The 18689-nt window shown below is 40.4% G+C and overlaps 3 protein-coding genes across 4 annotated transcripts in view; all 3 read left to right on the forward strand.

The window, feature by feature from the left end:
- The first annotated feature begins 1593 nt into the window (after positions 1-1593).
- Positions 1594-18689, forward strand: part of LOC146522704 (uncharacterized) — a 39668-nt gene continuing 22572 nt past the window's right edge. Inside the window, exon 1 of the mRNA XM_085153592.1 lies at positions 1594-1719. The gene's annotated coding sequence lies outside the window, so the exon portion shown is untranslated. The remainder of the gene's footprint in view (positions 1720-18689) is intronic.
- On the forward strand, positions 1595-6071 carry LOC146522705 (programmed cell death 1 ligand 1-like). 2 transcript variants are annotated; one of them, XM_085153595.1, is made up of 4 exons: positions 1595-1719; positions 4153-4208; positions 4316-4666; positions 4787-6071. In XM_085153595.1, exons 2-4 carry the CDS (start codon positions 4160-4162, stop codon positions 5041-5043), a joined length of 657 nt encoding a protein of 218 aa, XP_085009721.1. In that variant the 5' UTR covers positions 1595-1719; positions 4153-4159; the 3' UTR covers positions 5044-6071. The 2 variants fall into 2 exon arrangements, with proteins under 2 accessions (XP_085009721.1, XP_085009722.1); XM_085153596.1 differs by having other exon boundaries at positions 4790-6071.
- LOC146522706 (tripartite motif-containing protein 16-like) lies at positions 15343-17618 on the forward strand. The gene has a single exon (XM_085153550.1). The coding sequence runs from the start codon at positions 15443-15445 to the stop codon at positions 17120-17122; it is 1680 nt and encodes a 559-aa protein (XP_085009676.1). The 5' UTR covers positions 15343-15442; the 3' UTR covers positions 17123-17618.

Here is an 18689-nt window from a genome sequence, read left to right on the forward strand (position 1 = left end):
CCAGTCTGTGTCTCTCCCTTTCTCTCATTAGATATTAATATATTATTTATATATTTATATCACATTTATTTAAATGCACTTAAGGGTCCAGTGTTTAAGTGACTGGATAGTCTAGATTGGTCTAGATAATAATAATAATGAGAGAGAAGATTATTTTAAATCTATTTAATCTTAAATAGAAGTAGTATAAGCTGAAATGATTTCTCCTTTATTGCACAAACATGTTGTGGTCATATGTATAAGAACGTTGAATAGATGATGCAGAAAGCTGCATCTGGTGTGACAAAAAAAAAGACATCAGCTTAGAAGAGTGGATTTGCAGCACTTTTTCTTTGAGAGGTTTTTACGTCCTCTTTCTGTGACTTAAATCACTGAACTGCACTCCAGTGTCTACATTTGATCCTCTGTGTTCAATTCTGTCACCTACTGTGTGTAAAAAAACAAAAACAATAAAGGATTAAAGAAAACACACATACTGTATCACAGTAATATGCTGACTTATGAGTGTTTCAGAGGAGCATCACAGCACCAACAGTTTCACCAAATGTACAAAGTAACATTCAAAGAATCTCACAGCAGTGCTGCAGTTTGAACATCAACACTCAGCTACAGTTAGAGCTGAAATGAACCTGTCTGTCCAGATGGTGGCGCTATAAACTCACTTTTTCCTGCTCCGTCACAGACACAATCTTATATTCAGTCTATTGAACGGTTTGTCTGCAGCTGCGACCGTAGTGAGAATGACTCGGATGAGGAAGAAGCTGCTTGTTAGAAATGAACGACTGATCAGAAACACAAAGATACACCAAATATAAACCAAAAGATGAACGGCTTTGATTCACACCTAGTAAAGAGTCAATTCATCTGTAATCAAACCTTTTTTTTAGTCTGGAAAAAAAATAAATGTTAATAATTATTAAGTCTTTCGCTTAAGCGAAAGACTGAAGCGTGCTTGTGAACAGAAGTTTAGAGGAGAAAACTCAACTGAACGAAAGTGTTAGATTTTCAGCGCTGTCTTCAGTGACTGTGCTGCAGATAACTGCGATGTTCTGCTTTATCATTGCAACAACTGCACCCTCGCCTGTCAACATTTTTTTTTTTCATGTTGGAAACAAAGCAATTCGTTCTCAATTGCTGTTGATTTCAGGGGACTTTCCAAACTGTTTTGGTTCAAAAGAGCCGAAGGAAAATCATCATCAATGTTGGCATAAAAACTAGATGCTTTTATTGTATGTGCACTGATAATGCTTACTGTCCTGTCATTGTCAACCAGTCAAAATACATAAATAACACATTGTGATCATGCTGAAGACCACAGACAGCATTCCAGGCGTCCGGTGGGATAAAGCAGCTGGAAACATCACCTGATTAAGAAAAAACAGACAACAGACTGAATGAATGAAAGAGGGCTTCTTCATTGCACATTTTTCACCAATCACAGGCCTCTTCTTTCACTTTTGACCAATCACCGATCAGGATGAATTGCACTACTGTACTGTGCATCCCCATTCGCAGGTGCGTGAGTTTCTGTCAATTCTGTCAGACAGGTTTATCTCCCTGTTCCACTTTTCCCTCTTTCTATTTCTTTCTGTTGTATAAGGGCACACGGGGTTCATTTCCTCACTGATTGCTCCTTCAGCATTTCTGATCTGGGAATCGGGCGTCAGTGCATTTTTGGGATGACCCAGGCGGTTTTGATCCGACTCTACAAAGTCACAGGTAGGCTGCGTGCTTGCCATCCTTTATCCACTTAATTTGTTTAGTAAGTGTTTTAGTGGCTTGTTTGCGGCGCTGTTTGCAGACTGGTTGATTCCTTATTTCCAGCTGTTGTGCAGAGGGCAGTTGCATTCCTTCAGGTGGATATAGCTTTCTTTCAATTCTGGGCTAAGCAGCATTTGCGCCATTTTGCCATCAACGGCAAATTACAAAACTAGGAGCTAAAGCTATTTTGTTATTTCTATGACTAGATGGCTGCCATGCAGAACTTTCATTCAGCGGTGAGTTTTTAAGTGTATCGGCCCAGCCAAGTGGAGGAAAACTGCTGCCTCCGTTTTTGCTCGTCCTTTGAGGATTTGCTCCAGTTGCCACAGAGAGTGCCGTATGGGCATCTTGTTTTGGAGAGTTTGCTCTACGATCAGTTGTTATAAGGACCATCACCGGCACATTATGGTTTTATCGTGTCCTTTTAATCTTCTCGTGATCCTCAGCCACTGAAGTCCAGCTCAGTATTTATGTTTTACCTCATTTATGGCACTACTACAGCAGGGGCGGATCTAAAGACATCCGATGGAGTGGCAAAGTCAAAGCCATTTCTTTACAAATATGCAGGCTTTATATTTTCTAATATGAATTATTTATAGTTAAAATGCAACTAATGCACTAAGTATACACATGTTTTATATAAATATAGTTTATAACTTATTTTGTTAATGGACACATAATTAAACTTTTCAATTACAGAAAACATGTGAATGGCCCTGCAGCATGTAGGAATGTAAAGATAAGCTGGTGGACTTGTTGGGCTTAAAATGGTTAACACTATGAAATGTATTCAGTTTTAGAATTTATAGTTAATATAATCTGCGGCTAGCTTCGAAGTGTAAATGCTAGCATATGTTAAACAACTCTTCCCCTTTCATCATAACCCAGCCCCCCACCCCCCACTGAACTGCTGTTCTCTCAGCTCAGCCATGTGTTTGTTAGAGTGTGCAGAATGTGAGTGGGAAGACGAGCAGACACCTGCTGCTGTACTTGATCTCCTCCTTTTCTTCTCTCTCTCTCTTTAATCCATCGATCATCATTTTTTACAAAGCTAACCAAGTGATGATGTGATTTCTGATGATGTGAACTCACACAGGCACATTTTATGAATTACACTCTCAGGGGTGGACAACTCCAGGCCTCATGTTTTAGATGTGTACTTGATCCAACCCATCTGATTTAAATGGCTAAATGACCTCCTCCACATGTCCTGAACTTCTCCAGAGGCCTGGTAACGAACTAATCATGTGATTTAGGTGTGTTGACCCAGAGTGAGATCTAAAACCTGCAGGACACCGGCCCCCAAGGCCTGGAGTTGCCCACCCCTGCATCCCCAATAAAAGGCTTACTCAGCAGAGAAGCAGCATGAAAAAAAATTTAGAGCCCAGAACTAATCATAAAACTTAACACAAGTTAATGTCCAACTTTGGACTCTGTCCAGTCCGACTTATAAATATAATCAGAATCAGAATCAGAATACTTTATTGATCCCTGGGGGAAATTATTTTTTTGTTACAGTGCTCCATTATAAACCAACATTAACAAGACAGACAATACACTAACTAAGAATAGTACTATATATATATATATATATATATATATATATATATATATATATATATATATATATATATATATATATAACTCACTCATTAATAAATAGCTGGAAAAGAAACATGTGTAGTTGTAGCAGTAAACAGTGTGTTAAGTGGATGCGTTGTACAGGGAGATGGCCACAGGCAGGAAAGATTTCCTGTGTCGTTCAGTGGTGCTTTTCGGTAATCTCAGTCTCTCACTGAACATGCTCCTGTGACTGACCAGCATATCATGGAGTGGGTGGGAGGTGTTATCCAACATTGTCTTTATTTTGGACAACATCCGCCTCTCCGACACCACCTTGAGGGAGTCCAGCTCCATCCCCACAACATTACTGGCCTTATGGATTAGTTTATTGAGTCTGTTGGCATCTGCTGCCCTCAGCCTGCTCCCCCAGCATGCAACAGCATAGAGGATCGCACTGGCCACAACAGACTCGTAGAAAATCCTGAGCATTTTCTGGCAGATGTTGAAGGACCTCAGTCGCCTCAAAAAATAGAGACGACTCTGGTCCTTCCTGTAAAGTGCTGTGGTGTTTTTATCCCACTCCAGTTTATTGCCAATGTGTACTCCAAGGTATTTATAGTCCTCAATCAATCAGATCAAACCAAAAGAAGTCAAAGGATTTTGTTTCAATCCGCTATCATTTCTTCACTCAGCACACACATTTATTTATAACATGAACACATAAAAATTTACTTTTTTCTCCTGGTGGACAAACTCTGTAACTGCATCACTGCTTCTGACCTTTGACCTCATGTGTTGATGACTCTTCGCCTCTGTCTCCTCTCACAGGGAGAAGATGATCTGCAGGAGCCTGCTGCTCATCATCCTCACCTCATGTGTCTCTGGTTAGTTTACAGCTTCACTTTATGAACTCCAAATAAAGCTCAACAACAGATTTGTTCCAGTTCTCAGTGTGTCTGCTCCTCTCTTTCCCTCTCTGTCTCCTCAACAGGATCATTTGTAGTCAATGTGACACAGACCTGCTATCAGGCAGAGGAGAACCACAACATCACACTGGAGTGGACGTTCACCACCAAACATGACACCTTCATCACTTCACTGAAGATCCGCTGCAGTCGTCCAGAACTCTCAGTCCTGTATCAGGTTCATGAAGGTGTTGAGGTGTCAGAGTCTCAGGATGAAACGTTTTCAGGACGAGTCCAGAGTGACAAAGACGCCCTCAGAGAAGGACGAATCAGACTTCAACTGTCAAGACTCAGGACTGATGACTCGGGTCTGTACAGATGTGAAGTGCAGACACATAGTGGCAGCAGCTTTCAAGATTGTAAACTCGGCGTCACTGGTAAGTTGATTGAGTAGAACTTTAAAAATGAGTGTCATATTTCAATTTAACTTTAGGATAATAAACTTTGAGGAATTTATTGAACTTCCAGGATAAAATAATATTTTCTGTCCTTTCCAGCAGCTGCTGATGAGCCCAAACAACAAACTCCAACAATGAACCCACAGACAGAGAGTCGAGGAAGGATCCACCTCTATGCTGCACTCATACTGACAGCAGCTGCTGCAGCTCTGCTCATCACACTGAGTTTAAAAGCAGAGAAAAGAAAATGTAAACATGTAAACAGTCACAGTCTGAGTAGTGTGGTCACCTCGACTTCTTCTTCTGAGTCTCTTCCTGCTTCTTCATCAGAAGCTCCACCCATTAGCTTCATCTGACTGAGGACCTCACCTCCCTGAACTCTTAGAAGCTTACGTTAAAATGAAAGAAAACATTTCCGAAACTGTTAAAATTATTCAATAAGTCGTCCAAAGCTTTCAGATTAAATTCATACATTTCCGGTTCCTTCTTATAGCATTCATATAGCAGAACTGATGACACTGACAACATCCTGCAGGGTGTTGTTCAGTTTGCAGTATTGAACTTTTGTACCTTAACAGTATGGACTCGGCTCAGGGAGAGGAATTGGGCAAAGCAGTTTGATCAGTGGTCTGAGCCTGATGACTTTGTAGCATGGCCACTGCTGTTTCTCTGGCCTAGGTTTAATCTCTGGGCTGTTGCTTTACCTCGTTGTGTCCTCGTTGCTGTTTGACTTGTTTTCTTGTTTGATCCATCTGCAGCACTTAGATGTATTTTTTTTTTAATTTAATAAAGTATTCAAAATAAAAATTGTTAGTCTTGTTCAGAGGAAGGCCTAAAGAGGAGGTGAGTAGGGGGCCCTGGTGGTGGGTATTTATGTGTGCTGTGATTATTTATGAACCATGGTTTGTGCTTGGAACATCATCATTAGTTCCTTGCTCTTTTCCTCATTATTCCTGAGCACCTCATCCTGCCACACAGTCATAGTGGAGAACTTTCAAAGGGTTTATCCGTTAGTCCCAAATACTTCATTTGTAACTGGATCTGAATTTTCGCTGTTATATTATCAATTTACATTGTAACTAGTTAGATATGAAGATGCGTCATTACAATGATACTTATTTTACGTAGATTTCATTAGTGTCACAACAGTTAGGACCACATGGTTACAGGGTCATGTACTGCTGTTTTCAGTGTGAGTCACCTGTTAGTTAAAAAGTTACGGTTCAACTCCAGCTTTTAGGCAACAGTCAGTGAATAGATTGTTTATAAAATGTTTATACACATATTCAATGACAGAAATGCAACATTTTAATAGACACACGTTTAAAACACAAAACTGTAAATCGCCCTTTGATCAAAACAATAAAATCAGTCTCACATACTTCGAGTTGAGTTTTGGAGCTGATTCTATTTCTTGTTTTATACTTAGGTTATTCAACATTGTTGACTCACGTGAGAAAAATTCAGCTTTCTTTGTGATTTATTGCCTCATAATTTAAGACAGCTGAAAGCCAGAGTCAAGAGTTCTGCACAATGGTGTTGGGTTCAGTCTGACTGAAATTATACATTTACAGATAAGTGTTTAAAAACCTCTTCATACATCCATGAATGCATCCTTCTCCATTGTGTCCTGATATGTCTGGATAGATAAGAAAACTGCTGTATTGTTGTTAAATCAGTTTCTCATTGGTTCATGCCGCATTCCTTCTAAATTGTTTTTTACTACCTGTTCAACAGGTAATAAAGCGGGAAGTGCTTTTGATTTAAGAGAAGCACTTTGACGATGTAAACAAATTTCTTTGAGTTTCTTCCTCATTCACAAGCAGATAAAAGAACTCCAAGAACTTACACAGTTTTCCACATTGCTGATACAAGCAGCTGCCCATCCATCCATCCACTCTCCTCTGCTTATATCGTAGGGTAAGACCTGTAAAACTGCTCACTCATTCACTCTTAAAGTGGAACAAATCTGTTGTTGAGCTTTATTTGGAGTTCATAAAATAAAGCTGTAAACTAACAAGAGACACATGAGGTGAGGATGATGAGCAGCAGGATCCTGCAGATCATCTTCTCCCTGTGAGAGGAGACAGAGGGGAAGAGTCATCAACACATGAGGTCAAAGGTCAGTCAGTACAGCTAGAAGGAAAATCTGCAGTCTGACTTCATTCACTCATTAAAATATCTAAAGACACAATGAAAGACTGCAGACATATCAAAGCAAAGTTGTATCCAGACAAACAATAGTATCATTATATTTAAGAATAATTAGACTATTAATGTGTGTTTAAGACACTCTGACATGTTTTATAGTTTACAGTTCAAGAGCAATAATGCAGGAATCCACTAAGTGGAGTCAAAAACAAACTATTTACTGCTGCTGGCTGTTTTTCACTGACATTCTGCAGCCATGAAGTAACAGTGTACTGTCACGTACCAACTGGCTATGCTCAGCTTTTTAAAGCTCTTCCTTAGTGTGATTGTCATCTTAAACAACCTGCTCATCGACATGCCTGAGGCGTTTATGATTCATACTGGTTGTACTCGTCCCAAAAGCCCTTTGGGATATTCCAACAATCAAAGGCATGTGCTGCCTTTGATTTCCTTTCTTCTCTTAAAGAATTTACAACACTTTTATAATGCAGTTGTTATTAAAATAACTGAGAATAGATTTCACATTTATGAATGTATTTTTAACTGATATCATTAATAAAGGCCAGAGGTTCCCTACATCTTTTAAAAGACAAAGTCATTTCGTGCAAGAGTTTCCAGCAGGTCAACAGCGCAATAGTGAGCAAAGCAGTGTAAACTTCTGGAAACAGAAAGGAACTACATCGATATCTATTTTAAGTAATGCATGTAAGTGTATGCTCTATCTTCGAAACAAGAAAGGCATCTGGGATCTCCAGAAAAGTAGAACATTGTTTCCTGCACAGATAGTTTATTTCAATTGCCCGCAGAACCCGTCGCTGACTATCGACACCGTGTTACCTGCCAGATCCATATCATAAACTTTGCAACCTCATCTGAGTAATGCATGTGTGAGAATATTTGCACGGCAGTCATCTTCCAGTCCATTATGATCTGTTCACTCAGTGGCACTAAGTGAAAGAATCAGCCTGTATCTACCTGTCCCACATCAGGAAGTGTTTAGTGAACATGTTTCCACACTAACACTGCATACTGTGTATAAAATGTTAGAGCTGACTTTAACTCTGTGGTTTATCAGCAGCTCTTTGAATAACACTGAACACAAGCTGAAATGACTGTTTCCCTCTTAGCACTGAAAATCTAACACTTTGATTGTGCTGAGTTTGTCTCCTCTCAGCTTCTGTCTGCTTTCATGAAAGAAATGAATCAACACAAACAATGGTGGGGACATTTTCTCTCTAAGAATACTGCAGCATGGTGGGAGCAGCTACATGTAATCTCCCAGCATGCTCCAGGACAGCTGAAGGAGAGTGTGTCCTGGTCCATCATATTTGTTCTGGTTATATTTGCGTTTAAGTTGTGTTACTGGCTTCCCTGCAGAGCTCACAGACAGAGGAGAGAATTTCACAGAGTAAAACCAGAAATGCTGTCACACTCAGACACTTTCACAGTGTTCACAAACAAACATTTCTTGTTATTTTTCTATACTTAAAGAAAATGTTTGATTACTTCCTCCCTTTACTTGGTGTGAATCAAAGCTGTTCGTGTTTTCATTAACTTGTTTTTCATGTTTCTGATCAGTCGTTCATTTCTAACCAGCAGCTTCTTCCTCATCTGAGTCTTTCACACTGCTGCAGACAGTTACTTCATTCATTAGACTGAAAATAAGATTGTCTTTAACAGAGCAGGATACGTGAGCTTATAGCGCCCCCATCTGGACAGGCAGGCTCATTTCAGCTCTAACTGTAGCTGAGCGTTGATGTTTAAAATGCAGCATTTCTGTGAGATTCCTTGAATGTTACTTTGTACATTTGGTGAAGTTTATCAGTAGCCAGTATATTACTGTGATATATGTACTGGCCCTTTCTCAAGTACACAAGTCCGTGCTCGCTTGACTCGCAATTTGTACAACTGGAACACCAGCGTACTTGATGATGTCACAGGTCCAGAGTTTTTACTGTCGTCCCCTCTTAATTTAACTGTGATTAATATGTTATGAAGCTTAACTTTAATCTCAGCCAAACCGATTTACTCAGGACAGCGGTGACGCAAATCTGAAGGCTAGACTGTCCAATTTCACAGCCGTTTACTTCCGGTGTTGTGCCAAAAAGTGATTGCCTGCCAAAAACTGATTTCCAATGTTTGCGTGTATTTTTTATGTGTAATATCTTTACCTATGTTGGTAAATAGACTTCGGTGAACAGCGTTTACAAAGGGGCTATATATGGAATTAAAAAATTATCTGTTTTTTCAAGCATCTTTACAACTCTGTGTTATTGTACTTACATTATAACCAATCCGGTCCTTTATCCCCACTTTAAATATTTTTACAGAACTATTGTAATATTTGAGCCATTTCTGCTGTCCAACTACTTCTTACAAAAGACATTTTTAATGTTAATTAGATTTTTTTAACGGCATAAATAAAGGTTATATAAAAGTCACTGCCAAAAACTGATTGCGGCTTCTACCTTGTTACACTAATGTTGTTTGTAGCTCAATATGACTTTATGTCATCCATGAGGGATGCATTTAACATATGTTTCACATATTATAGCCCAACAAGTTACTTATAGCAGTTTGAATACGAGCAATCAGTTTTTGGCAAATACCAGAAATCAGTTTTTGGCAGACAATCACTTTTTGGCACAACACCGGTATACCTGACCTTCTGAAGACCCGGCCCACATATACCGCGAAGGCCGAGTCCTCAGGAGGATGCAGCCCATTTGGACACGACTCATAAGTACGTACAAGTACCCATATTGAGACAGGCCCACTGTTTGTACCTGTTCTGTTTGTTTCCATTTATTTCCATAGTGATTCACAGTGAATTAAATAAAGCACTTTCTAACTCTGTAAATAGAAATGGCGCAACACGGAACAGAGGGAGATTCTGGCATGAATACACCGAAGGTAATGAGGGACAAGGGAACATACGGGGAGGACAGCTGAGGACAATTACACATAACAAGACAGGGAGGACACAGAACTGGAAAATACTGACCAAGATGGGGACCTTAAACATAACACAGGGAGGACACAGAGACGACAGGAGGGGGCACAGAGAGCACGGGGAGAGCGCAGACATAACAGGCTGGGAAAACATGATAAACATGATGGAATTAAACACAAGTGAAAAAAGCCACAAGAATTCAGAATTAAATAAACGCAGACACATAAATGGAGATAAAGGGCAAAGAAACAAGGGGAAATCTAATCAACTAAAATGAACAGACAACCTAGGGATTTTAAGAATACAAATGAACTTAAAACAGAATGTCAAAACTCAAAACACCGGGTTAGAAGTCCTGGGACCATGACAAATACAACATATGCAAACCAGAGAATCGCAAAAAAAAAGAAAACTTTTTTACATGACACTTTTTTGTTTGATAGAAAAGAACAGATAAACTAACTTATGTTTAGCTTCACATTTAGTTCTAAACTCTGACTGCCTGCAGTACTGCACCTGAAGGCCTCCTTTAAACACACACTTCTCAGTCAGTTCCCTCATGCTGAGGAACACCATGTTGTGTTGTGTATGAAGTGTGGAGAGGAGTCCAGCGTTATAATAGTCTTGTGACAAGAACTAGTTCTGATGGAGTGAACCAGTTTTTTTTTTAAATTCTGCTTGCACATTCAGCTTTCTGCTGAAGAAGCTTGGATGCAGGGAATGATGAAGGCAACTTCAGTTATTGACTATTCGCATCTTTCTCTTTTACTGCAGCATTAATTACAGTGTTTATGAAAAGCATTCGGAGGTTTTGGAGTGAGTCTGCCTTGATGTGCAACTGAATTCCTCTTATAGAAAATAAATATGCTGATGCTGAGTGGCTGCTGTTCTTCAGCTTGTAGAAACCATCATACACTTGCTGTCATACACCGCACACCTATGCTTATTTGTTTATACTGGTTTTCTTTGTCATGGATTCTAAGTAAACAGAGAATCAGCTGATCTAACCTCTGACCTACATCTCACCCAAGTTACCCACATTCAATTCTTAACTGCCAAAACACTAGATATCTATCTGTAAGAATTTACATTTTACTATTTTAAACTTGTGTTTCCAATGTTCACTTTCTGGTGGTCTAAAGGAGATGTGAACACAAGTATGAAAATGAGGAAGTTGGGCTTCTGCTGAATGATCATCATTACAACTGTCAGACATGCACACACAAAACTGAAACCCTACATACCCATATGGAAAAGAAATAGTAAAAACATATATGATTTACTCATGAAAGGCCACTTTCTCATTACTTTCATATATATTTTTTAGTAAGTATACAAATTATACAAGTTTCATTATATAATTTTTCAAGGAATCTTATATGTGTTTTCACTCTTGTATGCTTTTCATACAAGTTTCATACAAGACAGATACAAACTTTATAAGATTTATATATATCTTTTCCATATGGGTAGCTTCAGTCTATATCAGAATGAAGTATTTACTCTAAGAAGTGCACTAGAGACTGAAAGAGAGAATTCGACCTTTTGATATTTTTTCCTGAGTCAGTGTGTAAATATAGGTGATACAATTGGATCTCTTAGTCTGAGTCTGTGTTATAAAGGATTAAATTATAAATATAATCCACAGTTTAACTTTGTTTGTTAAACTGTGGATCTTCAGTGGTCCAGGGTAAAAAGGGAAGAGAGTACAAACATGCTCCGCTCGTTCGCTCCTCTCTCATTTGTCTTCAGCACTCTCACCCACTCCACTCCACTCCACTCCACGCCATGCTGCCAGAGAAACAGATCAAGTAAAAAGGACGGGTCCAGGAGTTTATGCACAGGAAAAACGTGGTTAAAACAAACTGAGAAATCACACAAAAAACAGATTATCAGAGCTGTACTGACAAGTATGACTCAATGATCCAGCGAAGACGCCTTCTGAGCCCTCAGCTTAAATAGCAGCCCAGGAGTCAAGGTAATCAGGCAGATTCACAGCGGGTGCATGGGCCAAGGGTGGGAGCCCAGCTGAGCTCTGCCCAGGCAGACAGGTGAGAGACAGAGAGGTTAGAGAGAGGCAAACTCAAAACAACATGTGGCCTGGAAACTAGGCCAACCAGGGAGACACGGAGACCATGACAGGAAAGAGGTCATCCAAGAAATCCAAACTCTTGATGTAATGATTACACGACGGTGAGCGAAGTAACAACTGCAGAGCGTATGTTGGCACCTTTATCAGTCAGCTCTGCGCTGATGTGAAACTTTGTCTCACCAACTTTGTCTCTTAACCACAAAAGCTTTTTGGCTGTCCACCTAAACATCGTAGGCTAAATGTGCCGCAGAACAGAAACTGAATAAAACATGAAGTTCATCGTATAAATTATGGAAAAAGGTATTATGGAAAATTCTAGTTTATCCTCACATTTAGATTTAGGTGGCTAGAACTTCACTGTGTGATTTTGTATAACCTTTGCATGCTTAGATGAAGTATGTGTATGTGTCAGTATGACCTCAAAAAAAAAACTGCTTAGCTAGGCGTAATGATGTTTCACTATGTTATCTGCTAACTGTTGTGCTCAGAAGGATGAAACTCAGGGCCAGCGACAGGAGCTTCCTGGGGAAAGATGGTAGGCGTTGCTCTCTGCCCAGCCACAGGCCCGTGGGACAGAAACCTTTTGTAACTAAAAGATACAGAAAGTTGTGTGTGGGTGGTATAAAAGAGGAGCTGAGACATCCCAAGGGCAGAGTGCTCATAACTTAGATGTTTTGATGTGTGTGTTCACTCTCCTGTATGCATGCAGTAATAAATAGCTTGACCACAGCACTTTTTGTGTTGCAGACTTTATTTTATCCGAAAATTCCACGACAAAGGATTGTGCAAGTTACCTCAGTTTCTAAATCAGATTCACGTCTAGGCTTGACAAACATCAGGATGACGTTGACAACTCCATTAGCCAGAGTTCGCATGAAGGCAGGACCCAAAAGCAGACTGAATAAACTGAATGAAACTATACACACACAATTGTTAAATGGGAGAATCCAGAGACCCTGAGAGTATGAGGAAGGGAAGGTTCTGGTAATACTCACGAATGTCAGGTTTGGCATTAGGACCTGCAGGCAAAGCAATATCAATGATTTCTTTGAATGAATGAATCCAGAACATGATGGCACCAGGACCTGAACCCAAGGAAACAGAGCTACAGTGGGGCAAAAAAGTATTTAGTCAGCCACCGATTGTGCAAGTTCCCCCACTTAAAATGATGACAGAGGTCAGTAATTTGCACCAGAGGTACACTTCAACTGTGAGAGACAGAATGTGAAAAAAAAAAAATCCATGAATTCACATGGTAGGATTTGTAAAGAATTTATTCGTAAATCAGGGTGGAAAATAAGTATTTGGTCAATAACATAAATACAACTCAATACTTTGTAACATAACCTTTGTTGGCAATAACAGAGGTCAAACGTTTACTATAGGTCTTTACCAGGTTTGCACACACAGTAGCTGGTATTTTGGCCCATTCCTCCATGCAGATCTTCTCAAGAGCAGTGATGTTTTGGGGCTGTCGCCGAGCAACACGGACTTTCAACTCCCGCCACAGATTTTCTATGGGGTTGAGGTCTGGAGACTGGCTAGGCCACTCCAGGACTTTCAAATGCTTCTTACGGAGCCACTCCTTTGTTGCCCGGGCGGTGTGTTTTGGATCATTGTCATGTTGGAAGACCCAGCCTCGTTTCATCTTCAAAGTTCTCACTGATGGAAGGAGGTTTTGGCTCAAAATCTCACGATACTTGGCCCCATTCATTCTGTCCTTAACACGGATCAGTCGTCCTGTCCCCTTGGCAGAAAAACAGCCCCATAGCATGATGTTTCCACCCCCATGCTTCACAGTAGGTATGGTGTTCTTGGGATGCAACTCAGTATTCTTCTTCCTCCAAACACGACGAGTTGAGTTTATACCAAAAAGTTCTACTTTGGTTTCATCTGACCACATGACATTCTCCCAATCCTCTGCTGTATCATCCATGTGCTCTCTGGCAAACTTCAGACGGGCCTGGACATGCACTGGCTTCAGCAGTGGAACACGTCTGGCACTGTGGGATTTGATTCCCTGCCGTTGTAGTGTGTTACTGATGGTGACCTTTGTTACTTTGGTCCCAGCTCTCTGCAGGTCATTCACCAGGTCCCCCCGTGTGGTTCTGGGATCTTTGCTCACCGTTCTCATGATCATTTTGACCCCACGGGATGAGATCTTGCGTGGAGCCCCAGATCGAGGGAGATTATCAGTGGTCTTGTATGTCTTCCATTTTCTGATGATTGCTCCCACAGTTGATTTTTTCACACCAAGCTGCTTGCCTATTGTAGATTCACTCTTCCCAGTCTGGTGCAGGTCTACAATTCTTTTCCTGGTGTCCTTCGAAAGCTCTTTGGTCTTGGCCATGGCGGCGTTTGGAGTCTGACTGGTTGAGGCTGTGGACAGGTGTCTTTTATACAGATGATGAGGTCAAACAGGTGCCATTCATACAGGTAACGAGTGGGGGACAGAAAAGCTTCTTATAGAAGACGTTACAGGTCTGTGAGAGCCAGGGATTTTCCTTGTTTGAGGTGACCAAATACTTATTTTCCCACCCTGATTTACGAATAAATTCTTTACAAATCCTACCATGTGAATTCATGGATTTTTTTTTCACATTCTGTCTCTCACAGTTGAAGTGTACCTCTGGTGCAAATTACTGACCTCTGTCATCATTTTAAGTGGGGGAACTTGCACAATCGGTGGCTGACTAAATACTTTTTTGCCCCACTGTAATTACATGATTTAACATGAAGCAAGAGTCGAGCACACATAAGGCTTAGTTACCACAGCGGGTGACTGGACAACCTGACAATGAGTAGCCGGCAGGGCTGGACTGGGACAAAAAGAATCAGCCCGGGCATTTTGACTAGGGACTGTCCCACCAGGTTTTATAGGAAAAACCATAAAGCCTTGAATGAAAACAAACGTCATTGTGACAGTGATGTACATTGTCTTGTTGGTAGAATAAAACTTAATTGATTTGTTGATGGCATTTTACACACAGTACTGGTACAGTATCTAGAAAATGTGGGAAAATACTGGCATCATATACAGTACTTTCTTCTGAAGAAATTATGTTGGGACCCTGAAAAAATTACTATGTACAATAATGGATTTCTATACATTTAACATCAGATTAAAACTTTGGTTGTAAGATTTGGATAATTATTTGTTAAACGCTAGAAATTTTAAATGAGAATAAGAAAGAAAAGTATTTATTTGTGCCCCCCTTTCCCTGATAATGCCCTACCTGCCCCCCCTGGAGCAGTAAATAAAAAGGGTTAAACACACAGTATCGCTCTCAAACTGCTCCTCTTCCTGGAGTGAAGCACAGCCTGATAACCCTCCCTCTTCTTCCTGCTCTTAAACACAGCACCTCCTCTCTGTCCACGTGTTTCCTCGTTCCTTCCCCTTCAGATCTGCACTTTGAAGATGGGTGTAACCAACATGTGGTGACGTGTAAGAGCTGACAGGCTCCACTCACTGCAGAAACATGTTGTTGAGATCAGAGCTCAGACTAGTTTCAGTTATAAGGAAGAGAAACTCACACAGTCACTGACACTGAGAGGAGAAATGGCGCAGAAAGGAGTTCAGCTGGACCGAGAAACCTTCTCTTGTTCAATCTGTTTAGATCTACTGAAGGATCCGGTGGCTACAGCCTGTGGACACAGCTACTGCATGAAATGTATTAAAGGTTTCTGGGATGAAGAGGACAGGAAGGGAATCCACAGCTGCCCTCAGTGCAGGAAGACTTTCATACCGAGGCCTGTCCTGGAGAAAAACACCATGTTAGCAGCTTTAGTGGAGCAGCTGAAGAAGACTGGACTCCAAGCTGCTCCAGCTGATCACTGCTATGCTGGACCTGAAGATGTGGCCTGTGATGTCTGCACTGGGAGGAAGCTGAAAGCCATCAAGTCCTGTTTATCTTGTCCAGCTTCGTACTGTGAGAAACACCTCCAACCTCACTATGATGCAGCTCCATTAAAGAAACACAAGCTGAGCCATCCTAGAAGAGGATCCAAGGATCTTACTGTGGAATTCTGCTCTCGTCATGATGAGGTGATGAAGATTTTCTGTCGTACTGATCAGCAGAGTATCTGTTATCTCTGCACAATGGATGAACATAAAGGCCATGAAACAGTCCCAGCTGCAGCAGAAAGGACTGAGAAGCAGAAGGAGCTCGAGGTGAGACGACTAAACATCCAGCAGAGAATCCAGGAGCGAGAGAAAGATGTGAAGCTGCTTCAACAGGAGGTGGAGGCCATCAATGGCTCTGCTGATAAAGCAGTGGAGGACAGTGAGAAGATGTTCACTGAGCTGATCTGTCTCCTCCAGAAAAGAAGCTCTGATGTGAAGCAGCAGGTCAGATCCCAGCAGGAAACTGAAGTGAGTCGAGTCAAAGAGCTTCAGGAGAAGCTGGAGCAGGAGATCGCTGAGCTGAAGAGGAAAGACGGCGAGCTGGAGCAGCTCTCACACACAGAGGATCACAACCAGTTTCTACACAACTACCCCTCACTGTCAGCACTCAGTGAGTCTACACACTCATCCAGCATCAATATTCGTCCTCTGAGCTACTTTGAGGATGTGACAGCAGCTGTGTCAGAGACCAGAGATAAACTACAGGACATTCTGAGAGAGGAATGGACAAACATCTCACTGACAGTCACTGAAGAGGATGTTTTACTGTCACCAGCAGAGCCAAAGACCAGAGCTGGATTCTTAAAATATTCACGTGAAATCACACTGGATCCAAACACAGCAAGCACACATGTGTTATTATCTGAGGGGAACAGAAAAGTAACAAGAATGCAACAACAACAGTCTTATTCTGATCATCGAGACAGATTCACTGGATGGCCTCAGGTCCTGAGTAGAGAGAGTCTGACTGGACGTTGTTACTGGGAGGTGGAGTGGAGAGGGGAAGCAGTTTATGTAGGAGTCGCATACAAGAATATCAGCAGAGCAGGGGGGGGCGATGAATGTGGATTTGGATACAATGACAAATCTTGGGCATTATATTGTGACACAAACAGTTATATATTTTTTCACAACAATGTCCGAACTGACCTCTCAGGTCCTCGGTCCTCCAGAGTAGGAGTGTACCTGGATCACAGAGCAGGTATTCTGTCTTTCTACAGCGTCTCTGAAACCATGACTCTCCTCCACAGAGTCCAGACCACATTCACTCAGCCGCTCTATGCTGGACTTTATCTTGGATTTGGAGCCACTGCAGAGTTGATTAAAGTCAAATAGAGAAGACAGGTTCATGTTGATCCCTGACCATTATATGTACTTGTGTAGTTTCTAAATGAGGCTTTACATTTTAGAAGCTGAGAAGTTCAGTGGTCCATTGATGTGTGAAAATAATATTGCACTGATTCAAACTGTACTTACATTTATATACCTTACATCAATATAAATCTGAATTTGTTCTCATGGCTGATAATCATGTGAGTTTAAATGATACTACTCTTCATATTCAGCATGTTTGAAATCTGTCATCAGTCTGGTTAGTGGTTTTATTCTGTAGTTGCTGTAGTGGGTTGTCAAATGCAACAATATATTGGAGCTGCAGTGATTCATCAGTTAGTCAATGATTAGAGAATTAATTGTTTTATCATTATTTTAGTCACATTTAAAGCTGGTTCCAGTTTCTGAGATGTGAAGATTGTTGATTTTATTGATCATATATGACTGTAAACTTAATGTCTTTGAGGTTTGAACTTTTAAAATGTAACAAAAAACTGAATCCCGTTTTTGATATTGTATTATTATTATTATTATTATTATTAGTATTAGTATTATTATTATTATTATTATTATTATTATTATTATTATTATTATTATTATTGTATCTAGAGTGATGACATTTAATGTCATTTTTCAGATGAAAAGTTTGATCACATTCGATCATTTATAAATATAAACACTAAATGATACAGGCCTGTATATTTTGGAGGATAGACATGTTTCTTTGTCCTGAGCTGTGTCTGGCAGGCAGAGCGTCTCCACAAATCTGATGCTTCTGATTTGGAGAAAATGATCTGAGGGAGACACCTGGTGGACAAACACAGACATGACAGGAAGAAAGACTAAAGTGCAGAGTGGAGACAAACAGCTGGAAATACTTGTTGGGAAGGATTGTCATGCTTCAGAAAAACACACAGCACACACTCTAACAGTCCTTTATTTGCACTGAAGGAGACACGTGAAGAAACCAAATCACACAATAATGAAGTGAACACATTTATAGTCAGTGTTCAAGATGATGGATAGAAATGAAAATCATGGAGCATTTATACATTTTTATGTCTGTGTCAGAGAAACTGTTCAGCTATTCTCTGTTTATTAGTCTATTTATCAGGAACCTCTGTTGATTTCATATGTAAAGGATTTTTCTTCTATCACTGAACCTTTTAAGGGTTTTCTCATAGTAGTTTTGGGGAGTTTTTAATTAGATTTACATCTTCAGAATAACTTTGTGATGTCAGATTAGAAAGTCTGTGTCCAACCCTGGTGTTTGATCAGATGTTTGATCCCTGCAGGGTTGGATTTTTCTCTATGAATGTTGAATTTGTTGTATTTGATTTGAGTTAGATTTTTACTGATGGATGATTCATTGTAAAAGTGGATCTACCAACAGTTTATTTCGTTGAACAAATGTTCTTTACACTAAAATGAGGCAGATGTGCTTCCAAGATTTATTATTCAGAAAGGGAAAAGCAACTTTAAAAAAAACCTGCACATTCAACCATACAGGAAAGAGGAGTTCAGGACTGAGGCTTACCAGCAGGTGAGAATGGTCGACACAAGGGGAAGG

This window comes from Neolamprologus multifasciatus, chromosome 3 (assembly GCF_963576455.1).
Source record: "Neolamprologus multifasciatus chromosome 3, fNeoMul1.2, whole genome shotgun sequence".
Lineage (NCBI taxonomy): Eukaryota > Metazoa > Chordata > Actinopteri > Cichliformes > Cichlidae > Neolamprologus > Neolamprologus multifasciatus.